Source organism: Fistularia commersonii, chromosome 17 (genome assembly GCF_037954325.1).
Source record: "Fistularia commersonii isolate RoL2024-O1a breed Wild chromosome 17, RoL_Fcom_v1.0, whole genome shotgun sequence".
Taxonomy (NCBI): domain Eukaryota; kingdom Metazoa; phylum Chordata; class Actinopteri; order Syngnathiformes; family Fistulariidae; genus Fistularia; species Fistularia commersonii.
In genome coordinates, this window is record NC_141300.1 from 14,380,383 (window position 1) to 14,403,775 (window position 23,393).

Consider the following 23,393-nt stretch of genomic DNA (forward strand, 5'->3'; position numbering starts at 1 on the left):
ACGTAGATACAAAAATCAGACAGCCATATGAGGAGTATAACTAGAATACTTTCTATGCTGATACGCATACACGCAAATATTTTTCCTGAGTTAATGTTGCTGATCCATTTGAATTTATTATTTTTATCATTATCTATTGATTTTTCTGATTTTATTTTTCAGTATCAAATCGTTCAATCAGTCAAAAAATGTTTATAGTTTCAATAAGGATTAATTTTTTTTTTTACATTTCAAGCAAGTTGTTGCACTTTAAATCTTGTATGTTACAGACTAAAAAATCATTTTTATAAAGTTAGTCTTTGTTGCAAGCGGATCTCTATTTCTTTCTTTTTTCTTTTCTTTAATGTCGATAAGGATACAATGTTATGCAGAGGTGTACATATAACAGTTTAATAGACAAATTATACTATTTATAGTTGTGGCAGAGAGTGGGGGTTTTCTTCTTCCTAGGGGGCGCGTATAGAAAATAATTGAGAAGCACTGACCTAAGGCAAAAGAGATGCTCTTTAAAATGATGAATAACATCTGCCCATCTAAAGAATTATCAAGGTTACGATTTAATATTGAAGATAATATATGTACATTTTGTGAAGACAATATTGAAACCACACACCATATATTTTCTCATGCGAAAAAGGACACAGTTTTTGGGCTAAAACTCAAAAATGGATAAAAGACAAATTTCCATCATCACCAATTTCTCTCTCAAGAGATGACATAACAATTGGTTTACTTTTAGGGAACAAAATGAACCCTGGGTCAATGTTATTTTACGTTTAGCCAAGTTCTTTATACACAAAAACAATGCAAAAATGTCCCCCCAATTTTACCTTTTTTAAGATGATTTTGAATTATATAAATATAAAAACGTATGTATGATATTTCCTTAAATCCATTGAGCTAAATACATGTTGTATTCCCCTTGCCATTTTTTTTTCTTTTTTTTTGATAGCCTTGCAAATTATACATTTCTTTATATGTTTCTTACACAGCTATGCTCTTGTTTACTCTTCAAGTTAATTGATTGTGTACAAAATAAGAGTCTTTACTTGTCCTCATGTCAGTTAATTGATGTACAATTTAATTTAGCCATGTTTGTTTGTTTATATGTTTTATTTGTTCGTACTTTATAAGTTCAATAAACGCTAAAGAAAAAGGAGTTCAGTCCATATTGGACCGAAGTTCAGTCCATATAGCTGAGTTACATGCACATGAGTGTGTGAAGTGTTTCACTAAACACACACATAGTCATGCTTTGTGTATAAAACCGGGAAGATGCACGGAGAGACACAGATGCTTTAAAACAAAGGTATACAACTTAAAGTAACAACCAAACACAAAGAAAAAAATATGAAATTAATTTGAGAATTCCTGTCTCAAAGAATTACAGCAAAACTGTGTCCTGAAAGCCACACCATGTGACTTGCGCTTTCTTTGGAACAGCCCTGTAGTGGAGTGTAGGAGTGCCTTGTAAACTATACACACTTTATTCAGCGCTGGTCATGGAGGCAGGTCAACTGCATCTGAGCTCTGCTTTAACCAACACTAGTCATGGAGATAAATGGTACCCTAAACGGACACCAGGTAGGTACCACACTTCAGACACCCCCGGGGCTTCCAAACATAACATTTGTTTCTTTTAAAAATCTTAGCATATGAATATTTGCTTTCAGCTTCACATCTCATTATCTTTTTTTTTTTTTTTTCCACCAGATCGATGTTCTCTCTGCTGTTTATTTGTGCTCTCTCACACCCAGGTATTAACTCCTCAACCCTTTTCATTTTTTTTATGACTTACCTTTCCAGCATGTTGTTTGAATTCAGATTTGCAGTACACCCATGTTGCAGCCACAAAGTCAAAATATGTATTAATTTTATGATTACAATCATTTATAATAAGTAGCTCATCCATTTCATTGATCAAAATGATTGCTATGAGGCTCCCGAAGGTTCTTGCGGTGCTGTGGCACTACATGACCGCCACCGAGGGAAGTAAAACACCTTTTAGAATCTGAAGGAATTCAAAGAAGCTTGTCATCAAATATTCATAGGGGAGGGTTCTTTGCATTCATATTGATGGTTTATCACGATTTTCCAAGGTGGAATGTCCTTTTGGTTGAGGTCATTACATTCTGTTATGCCAGTTTAAATTTAAATAGTCACCACATGGTTTCCACCAACCTAGTCATCCATCTACCCAGGCCTGGTATATGGGACTTTCCTTTTTTTTATTTTCCCCATGATAAAGCACTAGAAGACAGTCGTGAGGTAGAAAATTTGCATCTCTTGCTTCCTCAGGGAACCTTAAGTTAAAGGAAACGGCAATGACTCAATATAGATCGCATTTCACGGGAGCTTTGTTATGCAGGGGTCACATGTACAAGATATGCCATCTCTAAGATGAAGGCGTGGTGTGTTCACTTGTGTTCACCTGTGTTTGTAATAAACCTCTCACGTTTAGTTGTAATGGTCTGCTGGAAGTATATAACCTCACATGTCCGAGTCATTCTATTTTGATCCAAACATTTATCACTTTGAAAACACACTCGAACAAACTGCTGTATATTCTTTTCCAACGACTTCTATGTTTTTATTTCATATTATGCATCTCAACTGCAGTGTGGTTGGGAGTTTCTCAGTTCTTGTGGTCTCCTTAGTGAAATGGAGGCATCTGAAAGAACAGGTGAGTCACGCTTTGTTCAGATCTGTATGCACATTAATTCAAAACTCTGTGCGTGTGTTTGTGTATGTGTCAGCACAGGAATAATACACAATACAAAGATGTCCACAAATTGAAGTAAATACCCGAATAAGTGAATGATGAAACTGATATCGGCACATAGAATCCAGACATGAACATACAAATGTAATGACTGGCCACGCGGTGTGACAATTTCTTCACTTATGCACAATAAGATGCATATAGTTATTGTTTTTTGTTACTTATCAGGCTTCACTGTGGACAGCAAAATTAAAATTTAATTTTACAGCACACCTGTTTTCAGTCTCTACATATGACAATAGACATTTAGAATCTTGACTCTCTACAAGAATCTGTTTTGTATTTTATATTCCAAATGAGGTGAGCAGCTGTCTGGAAATTGTAACAATGAAAACAATGATAATCATATTAATAATGGTTATAATAATAATAATGCATGTATGCACTGTGTGCAAAAAATGAAGGGGACATTTAAACAACACAATGTTACTCCAAGTGTTCCCTTTATTTTTTTCAGCAGTATATAATGTGCCTCTCATCAGACGGCATTAGAAATAACAGTGTAAGAATAACAATGTTACAAGAAAAACCCTTCATTTATTCACATGTTGGTTTCCCCGCCTATCTGGTGGTCTGAGATTACCTGGCCTTTATTCACTGCCAATTTTGCAAAAATGACACCTGAAACCATTTATGTCTCTAAAATCACAATATCTTACATTATAGCGCCACTTGGTGAATATGACAACATATTCATGACAACTTCATACTTATGCAAGTCTTGTTTTTTTTTTTTTTTATTTCCACATTTTCATGTGCTCATAATAACATTGCTCCAGACACTCATTTGGTCCAAATCTGCAGTTTGGAGGATTCATCGGGACAGACAATGGCAGGGCCTAATACTAGCATCTCTAATTTGTTATTTATTTTATCCCTCAGAATATATAAGAGGTTGCATCTAAGGTTGATCCCTTCTTTGTGTTTGTCCGATTGCAGGGGCACCTCCTGGTGCAGCTCACCCTGGCAGATCTTCTTGCTGCGCTGATCCTGATGTTCACCAGTGCCATGAACAAAGTTACCTTGGACAGCAGTGTCATTATTTGCCAGTACGGCTTGCCTTTGTCAATGGTGAGAATAGTAAATCAAAAGTAGTCTCCAGAACAACAAGCTCTTCACAAATAACCTATCTTCATGTTTTTTTGGTGCAGCAGAGCGCTATAAAGATGACAACTCACTCTCATCTCAAATCTGGCCTCTAAAAATGCACAATTTTTGTGTATTTTTCAGTCGTGCTGCAGGCAGTAAGAGTGAAAGATGTTTGATTTTTTTTTTCTACATAAACCAAACACTGAAAAGAAAGGAATGTGGGAACAAAAGAAGTATTTCACAAGTTAGCTCAGTCCAGGTACCCAGATGTGGAAAAAGTCCAGCATTTCTAGTCCAATATTTATTCAGTACAAATATACCTGTGCCTCACGTAAAGAATTTCTAAAAGTTTGATCCCTCGTATTCTTCCAACATATAGAATCTGAAGTTGTTAGAATATACTCCACAAACACTTTGGGATGTGATATGAAAGTTGGAATTTTTTTGTATCTTTAAACAAAATAATTCTGTTTCTACAAGCTCCCCATGGGCAAGCAGCTCATGTGTATTGCAAAAGGGAAAAAGAGCCTTAAGAGCAACAAAGCAAAGCGATATACTCAGCATTAAGTATAGGTGCTTTATATTCAGTATAATTTGTAAGCTATAACGCACATGATCAGACATTTATTAAAATGTCACATCTTTCTGCTTCCTCAAACTGCAAACACATTCGCATTTTATAGACAGAGAAAAGAAGTAGATGCAAAACTAAACTGAATGGTGCCTCGGAGAGACATTGGGATGATTTCTGTTCATTTGAAAATCATATATATGACGTAAATTGAAGAACATCAAGGAGACTCAGTCTCTGACTCTTCAGACATATTTTAGCCTAGATTTAAGATCTTTCACCGCACATTGGGTTTATTTGGGTCATCAGATTATGGCCTATGCTCCATTTATTCATGAGTTTTGTTTTATGTGAGCTTTCTTCTGCTTTCACTGTAATTATTGTATAATCTTCTGCATCCAAATACAGTTGTTTTTTTTAGGTCTAATCTTTCTTGTTTCAGACATTTTATTTCATTTCATTTATGCTGGTATTGATTTATGCGTGGAAATCAAAACATGTAATCCAAGGTTGGAGAGAAGGACCAGAAGAGGATGAGGGAGGCCAGGTGAGCTAAAACATCCCTTCGTCTCATTATTGAGAAAAGAAGAAAAGCTACAGAACAATCTTATTAAAAGAAAGAAGAAAAAAAATATCTTTTCCCTTTTGTCTGGTTTTAAAGAGTCAGTGCCAAATGAAAATGGCAGCTTTACCAGTGTATTTGATTGTATGGTGAGTTTGCCTCCCCCCTTGAATGAAATACTGTTATTAACCCATTATGATATTATTCCACGATGACCCTCTTTCTCCGTCTAACATCGCAGGATGATCCCCCTTGCAGTGTACTTCGTCTACGTACTGACTCCCTTCATAAAACCTGCTTTGGTCATTCCAGTCACTGACACAACAGAAACCATGGTCATTTATGATAACAGCAGGTACTGCACGAGGTAAGCACACAACTGTGTCGTAAAATGTGATGTCAGCGTCTTGTATTCCAATAATACATTTACGTACACATTCTTGACAACTGTGCATTTTATGACCGACTGTAGATAAAACATCCCATTAACCAAAGTCCACCCGTTCTAAAACACATGTTTCCCGTTTCTTATTCTAGGATTCACTTTCACTTGAATTTGTTCATCTTGAATTGCACTTCTACTGCATTAATAAATCTAAGGTTGTTTTTTTTTTCCCATATAGGCTACAAGTATTTTAATCTGGTTTCTCTCTCATTTTTTTTTTTCCAGTTGCATACTGTTTTTGCACTTATGGAGGGATTCCTGTTCTGACACTGTAAGTATGAAATGAAAGTGACATTATCTATGAACAGGTTCAATTGTGTTGTAAAATTTGTAAATCTTGCAAAGCATTTAAGTATTAATTCTGTCTCTTTCTCCAAGGAAATCATCCATGATATTTTCATCAGAATTTTTCTCTTCCTTGTTGTGATACCTGTGATGGTATCTTGCACTGTAAGTGAAAAGTAGATATTGTAACATTCCATATTGCATCTATGTGTGTTTGAGCAAACCATTAATTTTTGGTTTTCCTCTGTAAGGTGATTTATCACAAAGTTGGAAAATGGTATGAAAAACATGAGCAGGGGGCTCTTTTTCCCGTTGAAGGAGACGGGCAGTCAAGAAGGAGATTAAAACAAATGTTTTCCACCACAAGAAATATGGTGATCGTCATCTTATTCTGTTGGGCACCAGGTACAAGCACACGCTCACACACTTTGACTGCTATTTGTGATGGATGTCTTTCAACAACAGATCGGATTGCTTTGTCTTTTAGTTCTTCTTGTGATCCTGCTGTCAACCCTGACAGGCTTGACAAGCGTGGAACAGCACAGCCTTTTCACCATATACATCATTCAAGTAAGTTTTGGATGAGACAAGAGTTAAATTTTCACTCGGTGGTTGTTTTAGATAACTACGTTTTTTTTTTTTGTTTTTTTTTTTTTTTTTTAGGCTGTCAGCGTGTCCCTGCAAGGCTTTCTGAACAGCATGGTTTATGCCTGGAGACGGCCCAACTTCACCGAGGCCATTCTCGGAGAGAACACACCCCTGATGTCATACCGTCGTCTGGCCTTCTTTGAGGAATCACTGAGGAGTTCGTCTTGATTGTTGGCCTTTTGAATCAGAAGGACATTGAGGTGCCGCCATACGACCTGTGGTCTGAAAAATATGTCAAGTACTAAATACATCCAATATGATTTGCGAGAATGTTAGGCATGCAATCCTCTTACATGCAGACTAGATTTGAAGGACAGTAAGCAAAGAGTTATGCGGCACAATCAAGACGAAGATGTCTTTTATTGCTGTCGCTAAACTGCTTTATCACGTTTATCTATACTTTTAAAATGTGATGATCATTTTCAAGGAGGAATTACTGAATTATTGTCAAATGACAGTCTTTATTGTGTGAATTGTTTAAAGCATAACTACATCCTTTAAGGCTTATATCATTTGTTCACACTGCTCAGTTGTTTCACGGACTCCTTCCTCAAGACAATATAATGTTCAGTCTTGGGAGCTTGTATGTGTTGTTGTGGTCAGAATTGCTGAGTCATTTCAAATTTTAAAATTGAAACTTTTGTTTTATCACATTTGTGATTGTTGACTTCAATAGAACAGGGTTGGCAGTGCAATATGACATTTGAGTGCAGCTTGGTGTGCAACTCACAAAGTGCAGGTGCAAGGATGAGTGCAGGTTAAATGGGGGGTAATTACATGTGCAGATGAGCACAGCACTGACTGTTTTGCATGTAAAGTGCAGAAAAAGAAGAATATGCGTCAGCCGTTTAGGAATTCGATGACAAAAGGGTAGATGTCGTTTGACATTTCACACCCCTGTGCCTCCGGCCGGAGGGTAGGAGTTGTAGGTGAACAGGGTGCAGAGGACGGGACTGAGGAAACATCCCTGAGGAGTGCCCGTGTTCGTGGTGGGGTGCAGGCCAGGGGTGGACATTTTATGTGTGAGTTTGTCAGGTATGACGGTGTTGAATACATTGTCAATGTCTTTAAATGTGTGAATCCCAAACTCTCTCCTTCTGGGTTATTTGGGTTTCCACCACTGGGGTTTGGTGGATGACATTTGAACTCCACCAGTTCCTTCCACAGAGCACCTGCCTCCCATTAGGTGTCCTTGTCAGGGAAGTTATTTGCACTAAAAATTGATGGGATTTTTTTTTCTTAATAAATATATACACGACAAATGTGTTTAGCCAAGGGTAACACAAAAAAAAATTAAAAAATATATATGTATGTATACATTTTTTATTTTATTTTATATATATATATATATATATATATATATATATTATTTCATTATAGATAGATAGATAGATAGATAGATAGATAGATAGATAGATAGATAGATAGATAGATAGATAGATAGAACGATAAGAAAGCCATATAAAGAGTATAACTAACTGGCAATAAATTCTTCATATAATAATTGACCATTAGTCTTTATGAGCTGTGAAACTAGAATGATACCATTATCGAACCAGCTTTTATTATAAAACAATTTCTTTTTTATACTGAACACCCCAGTTATTCCAAAGGTAATAATTTGTAGATGAAAAATTATGTTTGTATAACGTCTTCCATGCCAGCAGAGCTTGCTTGTGATAATGTGCTAATTTCACAGGTAATTTATTAGGATTATAATCACATATTACCAAGATTTGAGTACTCCAAATGAATTAAATATGAATTGAGGGAAAGCATTCCAAATATCATCTTCTTTTCTAATTTTTTTGTCAACCATTTAATTTTAAAGGTATTATTTAATGTTTCAAAACTTAGAGTCTCCAGAGCCCCATTTTGTCTCGTATTTTCTGAGATAATGACATTTATTCCTCAATATGAAGTTGTGTAAAAACGTATCCAGTTTTTTCATATCCTTAAAGTCAAGGACACATGAACAGCTTGTGATATTCCTTCTGCTTAGGACAGAAGAACTTAACCATTCAGTGAGAGATCCCACATCAATATCAAATCAAACTTTTTAGTAATTTGTCCAATTATAGGATCAGAGTTTAAATCGCTTCGGGATTTTTCATTTTTATTAATGTCGATACCCAGATACACTATGTGGCCAAAAATATTCGCTCGCCCAGCCAAAATCAGGCGTTCCAATCACGGCCATGACCACGGGTGTGCAGAATCAAGATCCTATGCATGCAGACTGTTTTTATACAAATATTTGTGGAAGAACACATCACCAAGTGCAATGCAAAGCGTCGGATGTAGTGGTGTAAAACACGTCGCCGGTGGACACTGGAGCAGCGGAGACTTGTTCTCTGGAGTGACAAATCGCGCTTCTCCATCTGGCGATCTGATGGACGAATCTGGGTTTGGCGGTTGCCAGGAGAACCGTACTTGTCTGACCGCATTGTGCCGAGTGTGACGTTTGGTGGAGGGGGGATTATGGTGCGGGGCTGTTTTGGCCCCTTGGTTCCAGTGAAAGGAACTTTTAAATCTTCAGCATACCAAGACATTTTGGACAATTCCATGCTCCCAACTTAGAGGGAACAGTTCGGAGCTTGCCCCTTCCTTTTCCAACATGATTCTGCACCAGTGCACAAAACAAGCTCCATAAAGACATGGAGTCTGGTGTGGAGGAACTTGACTGGCCTGCAAAGAGTCCTGATCTCAACCCGATAGAACACCTTTGGGATGAATAAGAGCGGAGACTGAGAGCCAGGCCTTCTCGTCCAACATCAGTGTGTGACCTAACAAATGTGCTTCTGGAAGAATGGCCAAAATTCCATGAACACACTCCTGGACAGCCTTCCAAGAAGAGCTGAAGCTGTTATAGCTGCAATGGGTGGACGGACATCATAGTGAACCCCATGGATTAGGAATGGGATGTCGCTTCAGTTCATATGCAAGTCAAAGCAGGTGAGTGAATACTTTTGGCCATATAATGGATGCAACCGTATCCTTAACAGGAATATCATTTATCTCCTATAGATTGTCTTTAATTGGGAATAATACCAACTTATTGAAATTCATTTTTAGCTCTAGTACTTTTGAAAATGTTTCTATGCACTTGACCGCCTTGTCAACCTCATGTTGATTTGATTAGAAATATGGCTATCATCTGCAAGTTAGGATAATTTAAATTCTCCTCCCACCACCATTTTGCCATTAAATAATCCTTTTTTTTGATTTGTGTAGCCATAATTTGAGTGACTAGAATGAACAAAAATGGACATCCTTGTCTTATGCCATGATTAATGTTAGATCTCAGGGTTGTACCATGAGCCAGTCCAATAGAACTAGAACAATCTTTATAAAGTGTATTGACTGCACTCAAAAATCTGTTTCTAAAACCAAAACTGTATAATTTCGAACATAAATTGATGATTTATTGAGTTGAACGCTTTATACAAATCAACAAATAAAATAATACTATCGTCTAAAACCTTGAAATTGTCCTTGTAATATGGCTACTCCTGCTGATCTATTACTCCCATGGGAACCCCACAAATTTTTCCCCCATTGAGGCATAGGTTTCCTGAATAAAATAAGAGTCAGCAACATTGTTTTAGCAGTACAAAAACAGTCACTATCTTTTTAGCAACTTTCTGATACCTTTGGCATTTAATGGAAAATTGACAAGGGATAAGCAGGCCCAAGCTTTGTTTTTCTTATTTTGGTTGAAGCATATCTGGAGCCAACCCGAGAGGGGAGGGTACTATTGCCTCTCCTCACCCCATTAATTGTATTCAACTGTTCACCAATAAAATATGTATACATGTGTATGTGGATGTAGATATACACAAATATATATATATATACACATAAACAATGTATAAACATAAAAAGTATAAACATACACACATATATGTACTCAGACACATATACACACATACATATATGTATGTGGCCGTACATATATATGGGTATATGTATGTATACATACATTTATGTGTGTGTGTGTATATATATACATATATATATATATGTCTGTACGAACATTAATATATGTATGCATATATATATTTATGTATGTATATGTATCTATGTATGTTTACATGTATTTATTTTTGTGTATTTATATATGTATGTATGTATGTATATACAGTATATGGGTGTATAAGTTAGTATATGTATGTATGTGTCTATGTATATGTATGTGTATGTATGTTTATATGTGCATATATTTATGTAGATGTGTTTGTATATGTAGTGTATATACACTGCTCAAAAAAATAAAGGGAACACTTCCTAGATCTAAATGAATGAAATATTCTTATGAAATACTTTGCTCTTTACACAGTTGAATGTGCTGACAACAAAATCACACAAAAATGATCAATGGAAATCAATTGTATCAACGATGGAGGTCTGGATTAGGAATCATACTCAAAATTCAAGTGTAAAAACAAACTCCAGGCTGATCCAACTCGATGTAATGTCCTTAAAACAAGTCAAAATGAATCTGTGTTGCTTCCTGAGTGGACACTATGATTTCACAGAAGTGTGATTGACTTGGAGTTACATTGTGTTGTTCAAGTGTTCACTTTATTTTTTTGAGCAGTATATATGTGTATATACATGTCTATATGTATGTGGTTATGCATATACAAGTGTTAATATATGTGTGTATGTGTGTGTGTGCGTGTGTGTGTGTGTGTGTGTGTGTAGGTATACGTATATATGTTTATATATGTATATATGTGTGTATATATATGATTAAGTATGTATATATGTACTGTATATACATACATGTACACACAAATATACATAAATACATACATGCATGTGTATATGCATGTATGTTTCTACAGACATGTGTTTGTATATGTATACACATATGCATACTATATATACACATATGCACTTGTGTGTATATGTGTATATATAGTAATGTATATGTACATATATATATTTAGTAACATTGTATAAACATCTACGTATATATATATAAATAATATGTAAATAGGTATACAGTTTGAATGTATGTATGTATGTTCGTATGTATGTGTATTTATGCATATATGTGTGTGTATATGTGTGTCAATGCATGTATCCATATGTATATGTGTTTTTATATGTATGTATTTATATATTCACACATTTATATACCTGTATATATGTATGCATATATGTCTATGTATATATGTGCATACGTATGTATCTGTATGTATATATATATATAATGTGTATGTATATGTATGTGTGTATATATATATAAATGCATATATATGTATAACTGTGTGTATATATATATATATATATATATATATATGTTTTATGTATGTGTATGTAGAGATAGGAATAGTAACATTTTTTTTCTAAATGTGAATATATGTTTATATATGTATATATATATAATATGTATATATATGTATATAGTATGTATGTGTAAATACCGGTATATATATATACCTGTGTATGTACATATATACAAATCTATGTGTATATATATATATATATATATACATACATACATACACATATATATATGTGTGTATATATATGTATATAAAAGTGTTAAATGATATGTGTTTATGTAAATAGGCATACCGTATGAATTTATTTATCTGTATTATATTTATATGTGTTTATGTTTTTGTATATATACATATTTATATACACATACGTATAAATATATAAGTGTCTAAATATTTATCTATATATATTTGTTATGAGGTCATGAACTGACAAAGTGCAGCCCTGGTGGAATTCAAGCCTCATAGGAAAGGAATCCGACTTACTGCCGGCAATGTGGACAAAGCACTGATACAGGTCATACATGGACTGAACAGTGTCAGAGCTCCATACTCCCAGAGAAACACTGACAAGACTTTGGAATATGGTTGGATGCTTTTTCGAAGTGACCAAAGGGCCTGTAAACTACTCGGTTGAACTCCCATGCACCCTCCAGGACCCCGCTTAGGGTGTAGGGCTGGCCCACTGTTCCATAACAAGGACAAAAAACACTATTTCTGCTTTCCGGGACCCCTGAATTAACCTTACCAGGGAGGCTGAAGAGTGTGATCAATAACATACCTTCCAGTCACCCTTTTTAATGAGGGGGACTACCACCCCAGACTGCCATTGTCTATGGTGACTTCAGACCCAGAAATAGAAGAGCCCAATCTCACATCCCCAGGCTCTGCTTCCTCATTGGAATGCATATCATTGGGATTGAAGAGGCTCCAAAAGTATTCCCTCTACCAACCCTCAATGTCTTGCGTCAAGGTTAGCAGTACTCCATCTACCCTGTACAGTGTTGATAGTACTGCTTCCGCCTCCCGAACTTTGGGTGATGAATGAAAATCTCCTCAAAGCTGCCCCGAAGTCACTCTCCATGGCGTCATCAAACTCTTTCCACAGCCAAGGTTTTGCTTTGATGGCCTCTGAAGCTGAATTCAGCTTGGTCTTCCAGTACTTGAAGTCCCAAAAAAGAAGAAGTGTTTCTGAGCAACCCTCCAAGGACCCCTGCCAGAGACTCTGACCTGCTGGTCAGTGCATAGGCGCAAACAACAGTCAGAATGTCTTGTCTACCAGGTTAAACCCCAATGTACTGGTGCTGAGGTGGGGGGCAATAATTATGCCCACAACTACAGAGCCTTTTGCTGGGGGATTCTCCAAAACGGCAGAGTCCAAATTCTTTCAAAGTGGCTTGTTCAGGAGCCCAGGCCCCTGACAAGTACAACTATAGCTAGATAGAACCTCTCAGCATTGTTCACCAGCCCAGACTCCTTGCCCCCTTGTAAAAAGGCAATATTTTACATGCCTAGAGCCAGCTTCTGTGGCTGAGGATTGGACCGCCAAATTACCCACCTTCGGAATCCAGCAAGCAAACACTGTCCCCAATCCCCTTTGCTCCTCTTACGAACGGCGAGCCCTTCTGGGTCCCGTGAGTGCAGACCAGGCCGCTGACTCCATCCCCAGGCCCGGTTCCAGAGGGAACCCCAAGGTACCTAACTCAAGGCAAGGGAAAATGAAGTCAAATAGCATGTTTTATCATGGGGGTCTTCTGGACCCCACTTTATCTGGTCTCTTGCCTTGGACTTGCTTGCCTTGAGTGACTGTCACAGGGGCATAATCACCCTGACTACTGAACTCCTAGTATCAGAATCAGAGTCTGTTTTATTGCCAAGTAGGTTTTCACTTACAAGGAATTTTCGGAATATAAAGAAAGGTGAGGTTTAAAATAAACAATGGCACGCAAAGAATCAAATCAATAAACAATGACACATGTGCCAAACCATTGATGAGAAAGCTGGTTCAGGATCTGTAAGAAATATCATCGATCTAGCAGCTTGCCTTTTATAAGCCATTGGATGCCCTCATTACTGAGCGTTTTACATTGCAGAATGTGTAAGACTGAGGATGACCTACAAAAACAACAGAGATGTTACAGCATATGCAGTAGCTCCATTAATTCTCCATGTTTGACGGATTTCTTGCTTAAACCACATCAATTTGAAAATGGTTCACATCTAGAGAAACATTTTTGTCATTGTGAGGAGAAGACATAAACAGCTTGAGTGATGGCCCATAGATATTGATGATATGGTGACATGAAAGATCATTTAAACAGCAAGCTTCTTTTGAACAAGTATGTAAATATTCACATACATCTGTCATCTTCTGACTACAAAACTTCACAACTTGAGACTTTGAAATAAACAGTGGAAATATATATATACTGTGTATATATATGTATACACACACACACATATATATACACAGTACATATATTCATTCAACTATAACTGTGAAAATTAATTGTTCAGCATGTTAATTGGATACTCTGAAAATTGGACACTCTGAAAACAGCATTTCAGCACTGATGAATACGTAGTTCATAAAATGATTTTCTTTACAGCCAATTATTAAAAAAACACATAACAAGAACAATGAAGAGCATCTATTTTCACACTTATCATACATATAAAACTGATGGTTTTTCGAGTAGTTCTGGGGTTGTCCAGAGTTTGAAAAGTAACCAAACTCAAGCTCTTTTTCAGGTTGTTTACAGCTTTTCTGCAAAATTAATGTTTTAAACACCCTAAAAGTACATCTCCTCCTCCTGGTCAATATCATACCTATTTAAGGGATTTTTTTTTTTTATATCTTAATTCACTCTCTCAAAACTGCAGTTCTACCTTCATAATTTCACACGTGGAAGGAAAAAAATGTGTTTCTCATTTCAGAAGTCCATGGATAAAGATCTTTGCTGGGCAATTTCATAGTTTGCTCTTCTGTTTCCGACTCGGCGCACATACACACCGTACTGTCCACTCTCATCTTGTTCATCTTCCTCCATCACTCTATTCTGCCGCGTCATTTCTTGGTCTCCTAAACTAGAATGCCCCTGCGCTCTGGCTTGCCTCACACTAGGCCAGCTCTTCTCACGCAGACTGCTGTTCAAATCACGGAAAGATTGTAAAGTGTTCTTGACGTCCCCTCTGAATGGCGGAAGCTCCATGGATCCCTTGCGCAGAGCATGAGCACCCTGGCTGGTTTTGATGGAGTTAATCGAGGCCTGGGAACCACAGTGGTGTTCGTGAATGCAGCGTGACCCGGACGAGGATCTCCTGAGTGGCTGCAGCTCCTCTGATAATTCACCTAGATCCCTTGACATCTCCTAAGATAACAATGTAAAATTCACCATTTTTGCAACTGTTCGCACATTTCTGTCGTAAAATACTGCTGCATGCAGGTTCAAATATAGGAAAGTTAACATACTAACTTTTTCTCTGAGAGTCAAAAGTTCATAATGTGGAGGGTCAAACACCTCCTCAAAGTCACCTCGATGGAACAGGTTATTTTTACGGATCAGCACCTTAAAAACAATTTTACAATCATCAGTGATAAATGAACAATTTGAATGTAGGTATTTAGGGAATAAATGCTGAGTTGTCTGAATGTGATTCATCTTGACTACCTTTTTACGTGGTTGTTTGACTTGTACCAGAACAGACACAATGAGGAGGAACAGCACAACTCCTGTCGACACGCAGATTATTGTTCCATGCGTCTTTGTGATATGGTGAAAAATACCTTTTTTCTTTTTTTCTAGAAAATGGAAATGAGGCAAGGGAGAAGACCTAAATTATCACACATTCAGAAAAACTGGTGAAATGCAATATCTGTCTAGGCGGTCGCTATCTTTTGTCTCCAGAGCTTTGAGAAGAATTCGAGGTGCATACAAATAGCCATTCAAATCAATTATGTTTAACAGTCATTTTAAAGCCAAAAATAAAAGGCAAAGGTTACTTGAATGTCATTTAGTTGGAAGAGTATCAGTGATTTTCTTTTTTTTTTTTTTTTACTGTTTACACAATTTTCTACTATTATTTATAATTGTTATGTTTTTCTTGTAACTCTGGCACAACAATTTCCTTAGGGATAAAAAAAAATGTTCTTATTCTTATTCTTATTCTTATGAACTAATGACCTCCTTGCTTTCTCTGTACTTCCCAACAATATAGTGTGTGTCATTGCATCAGGGTGGTAATGACAGCTAGAACATGCAGAATTAAAGTTAATCCGCCAGGAGGCTTAAAGCCCCCCCTGTTAGGGACACAACAAGCCCAGAAAAGACATGAGATTGGAGTTGAGCACCCGGTCTTCTGCAAAGCATCAATTCGTGTCAGAGCCTTATCTTTAATGTCAAATTACAAATTCTAATGTAACCGATGGTCAGTGGTTGACTGTTATTTAGTTGCTGAATGTCATCACCTGTTGCATTCATGTTTTGTTATTGTGCACTTTGTAGCAAACTTACTGCTACTTAATATGTTGCATCTAATTGTTAGATATATGTACTGTACCACCTTAGATTAGTGAGGACTCCTTTTTTTAGCCTTTGATAAATGTAATGCACCGATCTCTTTCATGCAGATGATTAATACTGTGTGCTTTTGTATTCCTAGTGAACTAGATAAAACTGAACTCAATTAAACATGTAAATAAGCCAATTTGGGCAGCTTGTAGAACTTGGCGAAACAAAGTACCTTTGCAGTTGCTTTCATCCCAAGGAAACACACAGTTTTGTACTCCATTGCACACCAGGGAATTGTTGATGCACATGTTACTGTGACAAAAGTATGCACTGCCAACACATGGTGCTAAAACACAAAACAGGTAAATCTGTATGTTATGCCAATAGCAGCGACTAACGACAGCATGAATGAACTGAATTATTCTATTAGTCATTAATGAAAAGAGGAAATCCAATTTGAAACGGACAGCCATTTCATTTTTTTATTTACTCCCATCCTTTCAAATAGGCATATTGTATATGACTACACAATAAATATTAAACCATTAAAAAAATATAGAATTTAATGTACAGTCTATTCTTTGAAGCCATATTGTGACTTGATAAGGCTGGTAAATAATGCTACACATTTCTTGGCATATGCATGCTGAAGCCAGGTATTATGTTGAGCCGTTACAGCTGCAGAAAACAGACGGTGAAATAGACTGATCCAGGTATAATGAGAAGGGATCAACTCACGGTCTGCAAATGATGTGAAAAGCATCCGGAAACGGCTGAGACGGCTTGTTTCATCAGCCCACATCCTCACTACTCCAACACCGGTGTCGAGCATTATGTCATTAGCTACTGTGCTACAAAACTTGGCCTGCAAGAAACCACTTTTCATTTTCTCTCACTCTGTCAGATGCGTCTCATTGAGGCCAAGTTCTGTAGAACAGTTGCTACATACTTTTAATCAAATGTAATGTTAAACATGCATGCAAGACAAGGATAGAAACATTGCGGTGAAGAGAGTTAAAAATACAACTATAATCCATGCACTTTACAATAAAACAGTACTACAATCTTACAGTATACCTTTAGGTCTTCGATAGCATTGCTTCCGTCATAAACGGCCACAAAATTCTTCTTACATTCATTTGAGTTTTCCATCTGGTATTCCAAGAATCTCAGGTAAATCTAAAATAACCAACGAGGAGATTTTCAGTTAATCAATTTGCAAATACCTTGCTAATGCATTGCATTTGGTGATTAAAGTATGATTTTGCTCAAAGATTCATTCATTTTTTTACACCGTTTGGATCAGCTGTCACTGGACAAGAGGCGCTGTTGCCTGAGCGGGCACCAGTTTATCCAATAGACCAGGAGTGTCAAACTCATTTTAAGGGAGCCTGACCAGTAAAATCATTACCTAGAAGAAATATTAAGTCCAAATTTTTCCTTTGTTTAAGTGTAAAGGAGGTAAACAGGTAACTTATAAAATTTTTTTATACGTAATTAACTGTTCCTCTACAAAATACAACACAATGACGAATTAATATTAAAAATGAATATTAAAAATGAATTGATGAAATTACACCCTAAAAATATTGTTGAGTTAAAAGAGAAAATCTTGTCATTGTGGGAAAATTTGCCGCTAGAATTTATCAGAAAATTGATTGATAGTATGCACAAGAGGAGGTTGTTAATGTTTACAAGGCTAATAGTGGCTGTTCTATCAATCTTTTTAACTTTTCCCATTTTTTTTAGCTATTAATTTTGTGGTTTTTATAGGAATAAGGTAAGAAAATATTGTTTTAACAATGCCACAAGAAGTTTTTTCATCAAAAACCATTTTGTTTTCAAATTTTGAATCAAAAAAGCTGAACTTAAATTGTCCATCGGTGGCAAACCAAAAATGCCGTCCTCTCACTTATTAATAACAACAAAAATATATTAACGCATTTTATCTAGATGTTACAAGATCAAAAATTACATTTTAAAAATGCCTTTAAAAATACTAAAATAAAATACATTTTAATTAAGTACTTCTTAATTATCTTATTATACATTGTTAGATCATCAGTCCATCAAATGGGAGACATGGTAAATTAAATTTTAGATGGATCCTTAGGAAGGACGTTTGCATGCTGTGGAGGTTTCTGCTCAGTTACAATGAAACTGAAAAGCAGTTTAATTACAACAGATGTGGGGTGCATGAAAGAGATAGCTTCAGAAAGTTTAGGACACTCAATTTCCTAAACTTAATTCCTCAGAGATCTATTTATTTGCCTGCACACTTTTCTCAGTTGTTCTCCCTTGTGAGCACATTGCAGCAGGTTGCTGCTTGTGTAATGTAGGTAAGTCGAAACAATGCTGTGAAATACAACTGCATCGGAATTAAGGTCTACATATTTAGCCAGATATTATAGTGAAATGTAATTATAGTGTTATTTTTTTCTTAACAGTTGTCCATCAGAAGCAGGATATATGAATATTTTTAGACTTATACCTAAATCTTGGGAATTGATATGACTTACCTTGTTGTTCATCGGGGCTCTTATCGTCCAGATGCAGTCCATTGCCTGATCCGGCTGTACGTTGTACTCCTCCTCAACCTGACTTGAGCGTATCAGACCATCAGCACCAGACAGCTCAAACTGACAATCTGAGCCACAGACCGTGTTGAATGAGAGCAATAAAAATATAGGAGACAGAAACACACAGGTTAGGAGTGCTAGTGAAAATGTCCTGACAATATTTTGCTTCAGTAAGGTCAGATTGTGGTCACTTTACCTGGGATTGGGTTTAAGAGCCCTCCCACATGTAGGTGAAATTCAGGATCTTAATTAAAAATCACAGAGAAAGAGAAAAAAATACTTTTAAGTTAGTATTAGTAAAAGTGCTTTGCAAACAGCAGCAACAGGAGAAACATTTCTTTCGTTCCTGCGGACTCAGCCAACCTTATTCATGGTTGCAAGAGAACCATCAATACACCTTCCACAAGTGTTTCAATCACCTGCTGTAAAGCTGTACTGGACCTGAAAGCCTATTCCTTCCAGCTCTTCATCACTGAAGAAGCGGATCCACATGAAGCGCCCGCTGGAGAGAACAAGACCAGGACTTCCTGTGCCGCAGAAGCGGCTGATGAGCGGCGAAAAGCTGAAAGGTCCATCCCGCACCTCGATGTGGTCGAAACGGCACTCAAATGATGCCTCGATGAAGAAGGTCTTATCAAACTGGAGTTCTATCCTTTGTCGAGGCAGAGCTGAGACAAGAAGGATAGTGTTCAGAATGCAGAAAAAAAAATCTGGTTCAAATCTTCATTCTCTTTCAACATTATTCTGTTATTTAGAAATTATTAAAACGGTGAACCTGCGACTCGGTTTTTCATTTAAAAGCACAGATAAAAAGAATATTCCACAGATTAGGGGTAACAAACACAATTATAGTTTTCTCTGCAATAAATTGATTTGAAAAAATAATGAAAGAATCACTGCAGAAATCCCCCCAAAATAATATTCAAACACTAGATTAATTTTTTTTTTGCAAGATAAACAGAGACTGAAAGTAAGAACATTTTACAAACACAAAAGCTTTGCAAATTATTTTCTATTTTCAACAACCGTAAACCCTTTTTGACAATCAGTGAGTTTGTCCAAACAGTGTTTGTTTTTCTTTAAGGAAATAATTGATTAAATTGAGGGCCAATGAACCCAACTTTTAATTCATTGTCAAAGGGACATGTCTGTTTTTCTTCTTATGTTATCTAATGCTTGTGGTCATTTTTTACACCGACCGTCCTCAGCACGTCAAGTAGGGTGTGGTTGGTGGTTTCTCATTGTTTGGATTCTAAGATTAACCTTTGCAAATATACCCTTTTCATAGAACTAACACAATTAAATACATGAACTTAGACCAGGGGTGGGCAAACTGCGGCCTGCGGGCCACATCCGGCCCGTCGGTCTTTATAATCCGGCCCGCCAGAAAACAGTCCTTGATGTGAATGATTGAATGATTAGATTAATGAATGTGGGTGCTCAAACAGGAGATTATTTTATTTTTGGAGCTACTAGAGAATTTTCCTGAGCTGAATGACACAGATTGGCTCTGTGATTTAGCCTTTACTGTGGACATACCCTGGACGTGATGCTACGAGGGAAAAACTGGTTTGTGCATGAAATGCAAGCAAAGGTCAGAGCCTTCAAAACCAAGCTGGTTTTATTTTCAAAGCAAATGTCAGACGAGTCTGATATGTACTGTTAACAATTTTTTTTATTTTTTTTTATTTTTTACATATATCGTACCTTGTACTGACCCAGCCCGTTTGTCAAATTTTAAAAGTCAACGCAGCCCCTGAGACAAAAAGTTTGCCCACCCCTAACTTAGACTGTGGTAGATGATTCTGCCCGTACTGAACAACCCTAAACTGTTACTATTTGATCAATATCAGGTTCAGTTGAGTATCCTTGGTTACCTTCTAGTACATACAAGCAGTCCTTGTTAGGAGGGTATGTATTGGGGTAGTTTGGGGAGCTGAAGGTGCCGCCATCTGTGTTTCGTACCCAGTTTCCACAGTGACGAGGACGCTGTAGCCTTTGAGGAGGTTTGACCCCCTTCGATGCTGCGCCTCCATCTGCCACTGATGTGACAGGTCATCACATTTTGATACGACGCACAGAAAACCTCCGATAACTTAATATAATAGCATGACTTGACAGGTCCAAGAGTGCAGAGGAGACATGAAGCTTACCTCTCGTCTTCTGCGTGAGAGCAAATCCTCCATCAATGACTAGGAGCACAATGCAAACTGTAAAAGAAGCTGACAATAGATAAAAATGCTACGGACATGGAAAAAAGGAAAGTGCTTAGATTGAGAGATGGATTTGTTTGTTTGTAGCTTTATCTCTGATTGTATAGGAGAGGCTGAAGTGTGTGTGTGTGTGTGTGTGTGTGTGTGTGTGTGTGTGTGTGTGTGTGTGCTCTGAATATAGGGTTGCTTCACCCTCAGGAATACACTCAGATTTTATCTTTCAGACCATTAAAATTAGCTCCATCATTGCAACCAACATTCTTCTATTTATCATCACAATAAGCAAAGACAAAGAACGGACAATAGAAAACATGTCAAGGGTATAAAATTATAGCTTGTTCCAAACTTGAGCGTTTTAAAACGACCTAAATAGATTGTCTAATCCAGAGCACCAGACGGTTAACATTTGTTTTGATAATTGTTCAAGAGGAAATTCGTCATCTTGCTTCGAAATTAGAAATACCAACTGCAAAATAAGAGTTGAACTTCATCTAAATGTAGTGTACATGGCTTTACAAATGCGGCACATTTGTAAAGCCATGTACACTACATTTAGTTTTGAAAACACATCACAAATCAGAAAATATTTTGCTCTCTCCTTTTCTGAGAATTGTCATGACTTAAGATGATCATCTCAAAACAAATCTTTTTTCCAATAACTTTTATTGGTCTTTATTTGAAATAAGGTGCTTAATAAAGGTTACTATTCTTGAAAATAAATATTTTTTAAAAGAAGTAATAACTACATGACAATACTTAAAACTATGGCTGGGGAAAGAAAGAAAAAAATATCTAATTATTATTGACCTAATTCCTTTTTTAAATGCTTTCAGTAATTTTTTTAGGAAATTTTCAGTAACATCATTTTCAGATATTTTTTAAGTTTGCTTTACACTTTCCTTGATGGCTTTAAGCCATGCTTTTAATCTTTTTCAACGGTGACTAATATCCAATTTTGATACATGACCGAAGCTAGTAAATCACGTTTCTCTCTCTCTTTTTAATTCTAATTTTAAAAACATCAATTATATTTGTGTGTGTGGAGAGACATCTTAAGGCAGATGTCTCTTGCCCACCTCTGGAAGTCTGGCATGTGTTAAGTTGACATTTCAGGGATTATGAAAAGACATTTATCTCTCTCCAACTTGTACTGGATAACCAAAAGAGGCTGAAAGTTGTATTCATGTTTAAACGGTGAATGTGACTCTGAAATACGTTTTGCGTGTGTGTGTGTGTGTGTGTGTGTGTGTGTGTGTGTGGGCAACTTTCACAACAAAAGTGTGTTGGCGGTTAAGCACGTACTTTATCTAATTTTTTTTGTTTCGCTTCTTCTGCTCATCGATGAAGCGATTATCAGATGCGATCTAGAAATGTAAACACTTAAATTTCACCTTCTGTTTTTTTTTTAAAGGTTGTTTGCGTTTGCTTTTGATTCCACTGAACCTCTTTAAATTGCACTCCGTGTAATGACAATAAAAATCTTGAATCATGAATCTAAATTGCATCTCGCAATTTTAGAGACGATCAAACTCACCCATACGCATCGTCTCTGCTGGTGTCCCGTTTAAAAAAGGCTTTTACTTCAGACTTTACCAGCAGTTTCGTCCTCAGATCCCTTAAACACGGATGTCAGTGTTCAGGATTAGTTGCATCTACGAATCCAACTTCCACCTTTTTCATCCAAATTCCATTGATCAAAACGAGGGAGACTCTTGACCCTCTGAGTCAGCATCACCCTTCTGCAAGAATTACAACGAAAAGAAATAAAACTACCTATTTCTAGCACTATTTCTTGCAGTTCTTGGTGCACGTCGTCCGCATCCTGACGCGCACTGACCGCAGGCTGATTTAACGTTGGAGCGAGAAGGAGGAGGTGATTGCGCATGCGTATCACGATAACAACAGTAAGTGGTTTCCTCGTCTCTGCCCTTTAGGAATAATAGACATATTCCATTACATTTTTTTTTTTAAATTTTATTCTCATTTTAAATACCGTGTTTGTGCATATGACTATACGACGAATTCTCATACACACGCGCATACAGTGGCAAAAAACAGTTGGCATGAGTCAAATAATTTCATTCCTGCACATTTCCATGCAAAGCAGAGAACAGGGTACTTTCTCTCTGTTTTCTTTTCCTTAAGGAATTCATCTGCCTGAAGACAAAAAAAACTGACAGAGTGCAAAAAAAGGAAACTGAGATTTCATTTGGTGTTTTTCCTTTTAACAACAGAACCCATCACCATGTTCACTGGCAAATTTTGTGTCCTCTTGGCTGACTACAATGTCCTTGTGTGCGCATGCGTGAGTGTGTTTGTGGTGTACGTTTAAGTGTGGAGCGAACTTCAGGGTAATTTCCAGGGTGATTTTAATTTCATTTTCTACAACCTGTTCCAGGCAGCCTTTGATACAC

At 36.8% G+C, this 23,393-nt stretch overlaps 2 protein-coding genes across 4 annotated transcripts; one reads left to right on the forward strand and one right to left on the reverse strand.

The window, feature by feature from the left end:
* The first annotated feature begins 1,243 nt into the window (after nt 1-1,243).
* LOC147225299 (uncharacterized) lies at nt 1,244-7,469 on the forward strand. Its single transcript, XM_086163226.1, has 12 exons — nt 1,244-1,584; nt 1,714-1,757; nt 2,620-2,683; nt 3,722-3,853; nt 4,885-4,989; nt 5,104-5,153; nt 5,246-5,371; nt 5,675-5,720; nt 5,828-5,899; nt 5,986-6,139; nt 6,222-6,304; nt 6,398-7,469. Exons 1-12 carry the CDS (start codon nt 1,552-1,554, stop codon nt 6,548-6,550), a joined length of 1,062 nt encoding a protein of 353 aa, XP_086019352.1. The 5' UTR covers nt 1,244-1,551; the 3' UTR covers nt 6,551-7,469.
* A 6,056-nt stretch (nt 7,470-13,525) lies between these two features.
* Nucleotides 13,526-22,980, reverse strand: neto2b (neuropilin (NRP) and tolloid (TLL)-like 2b). 3 transcript variants are annotated; one of them, XM_086163646.1, is made up of 12 exons: nt 22,514-22,975; nt 20,920-20,988; nt 20,644-20,808; nt 19,186-19,434; nt 18,963-19,010; nt 18,707-18,834; nt 17,265-17,366; nt 16,926-17,052; nt 16,420-16,533; nt 15,348-15,478; nt 15,153-15,245; nt 13,526-15,047 (listed from the first exon to the last, which is right to left on the reverse strand). In XM_086163646.1, the coding sequence occupies exons 1-12, from the start codon at nt 22,521-22,523 to the stop codon at nt 14,610-14,612; spliced, it is 1,674 nt and encodes a 557-aa protein (XP_086019772.1). In that variant the 5' UTR covers nt 22,524-22,975; the 3' UTR covers nt 13,526-14,609. The 3 variants fall into 3 exon arrangements, with proteins under 3 accessions (XP_086019772.1, XP_086019770.1, XP_086019771.1); XM_086163644.1 differs by having other exon boundaries at nt 15,153-15,478; nt 22,514-22,980; XM_086163645.1 differs by having other exon boundaries at nt 15,153-15,478; nt 20,920-20,976; nt 22,514-22,979.
* Nucleotides 22,981-23,393: the final 413 nt, after the last annotated feature.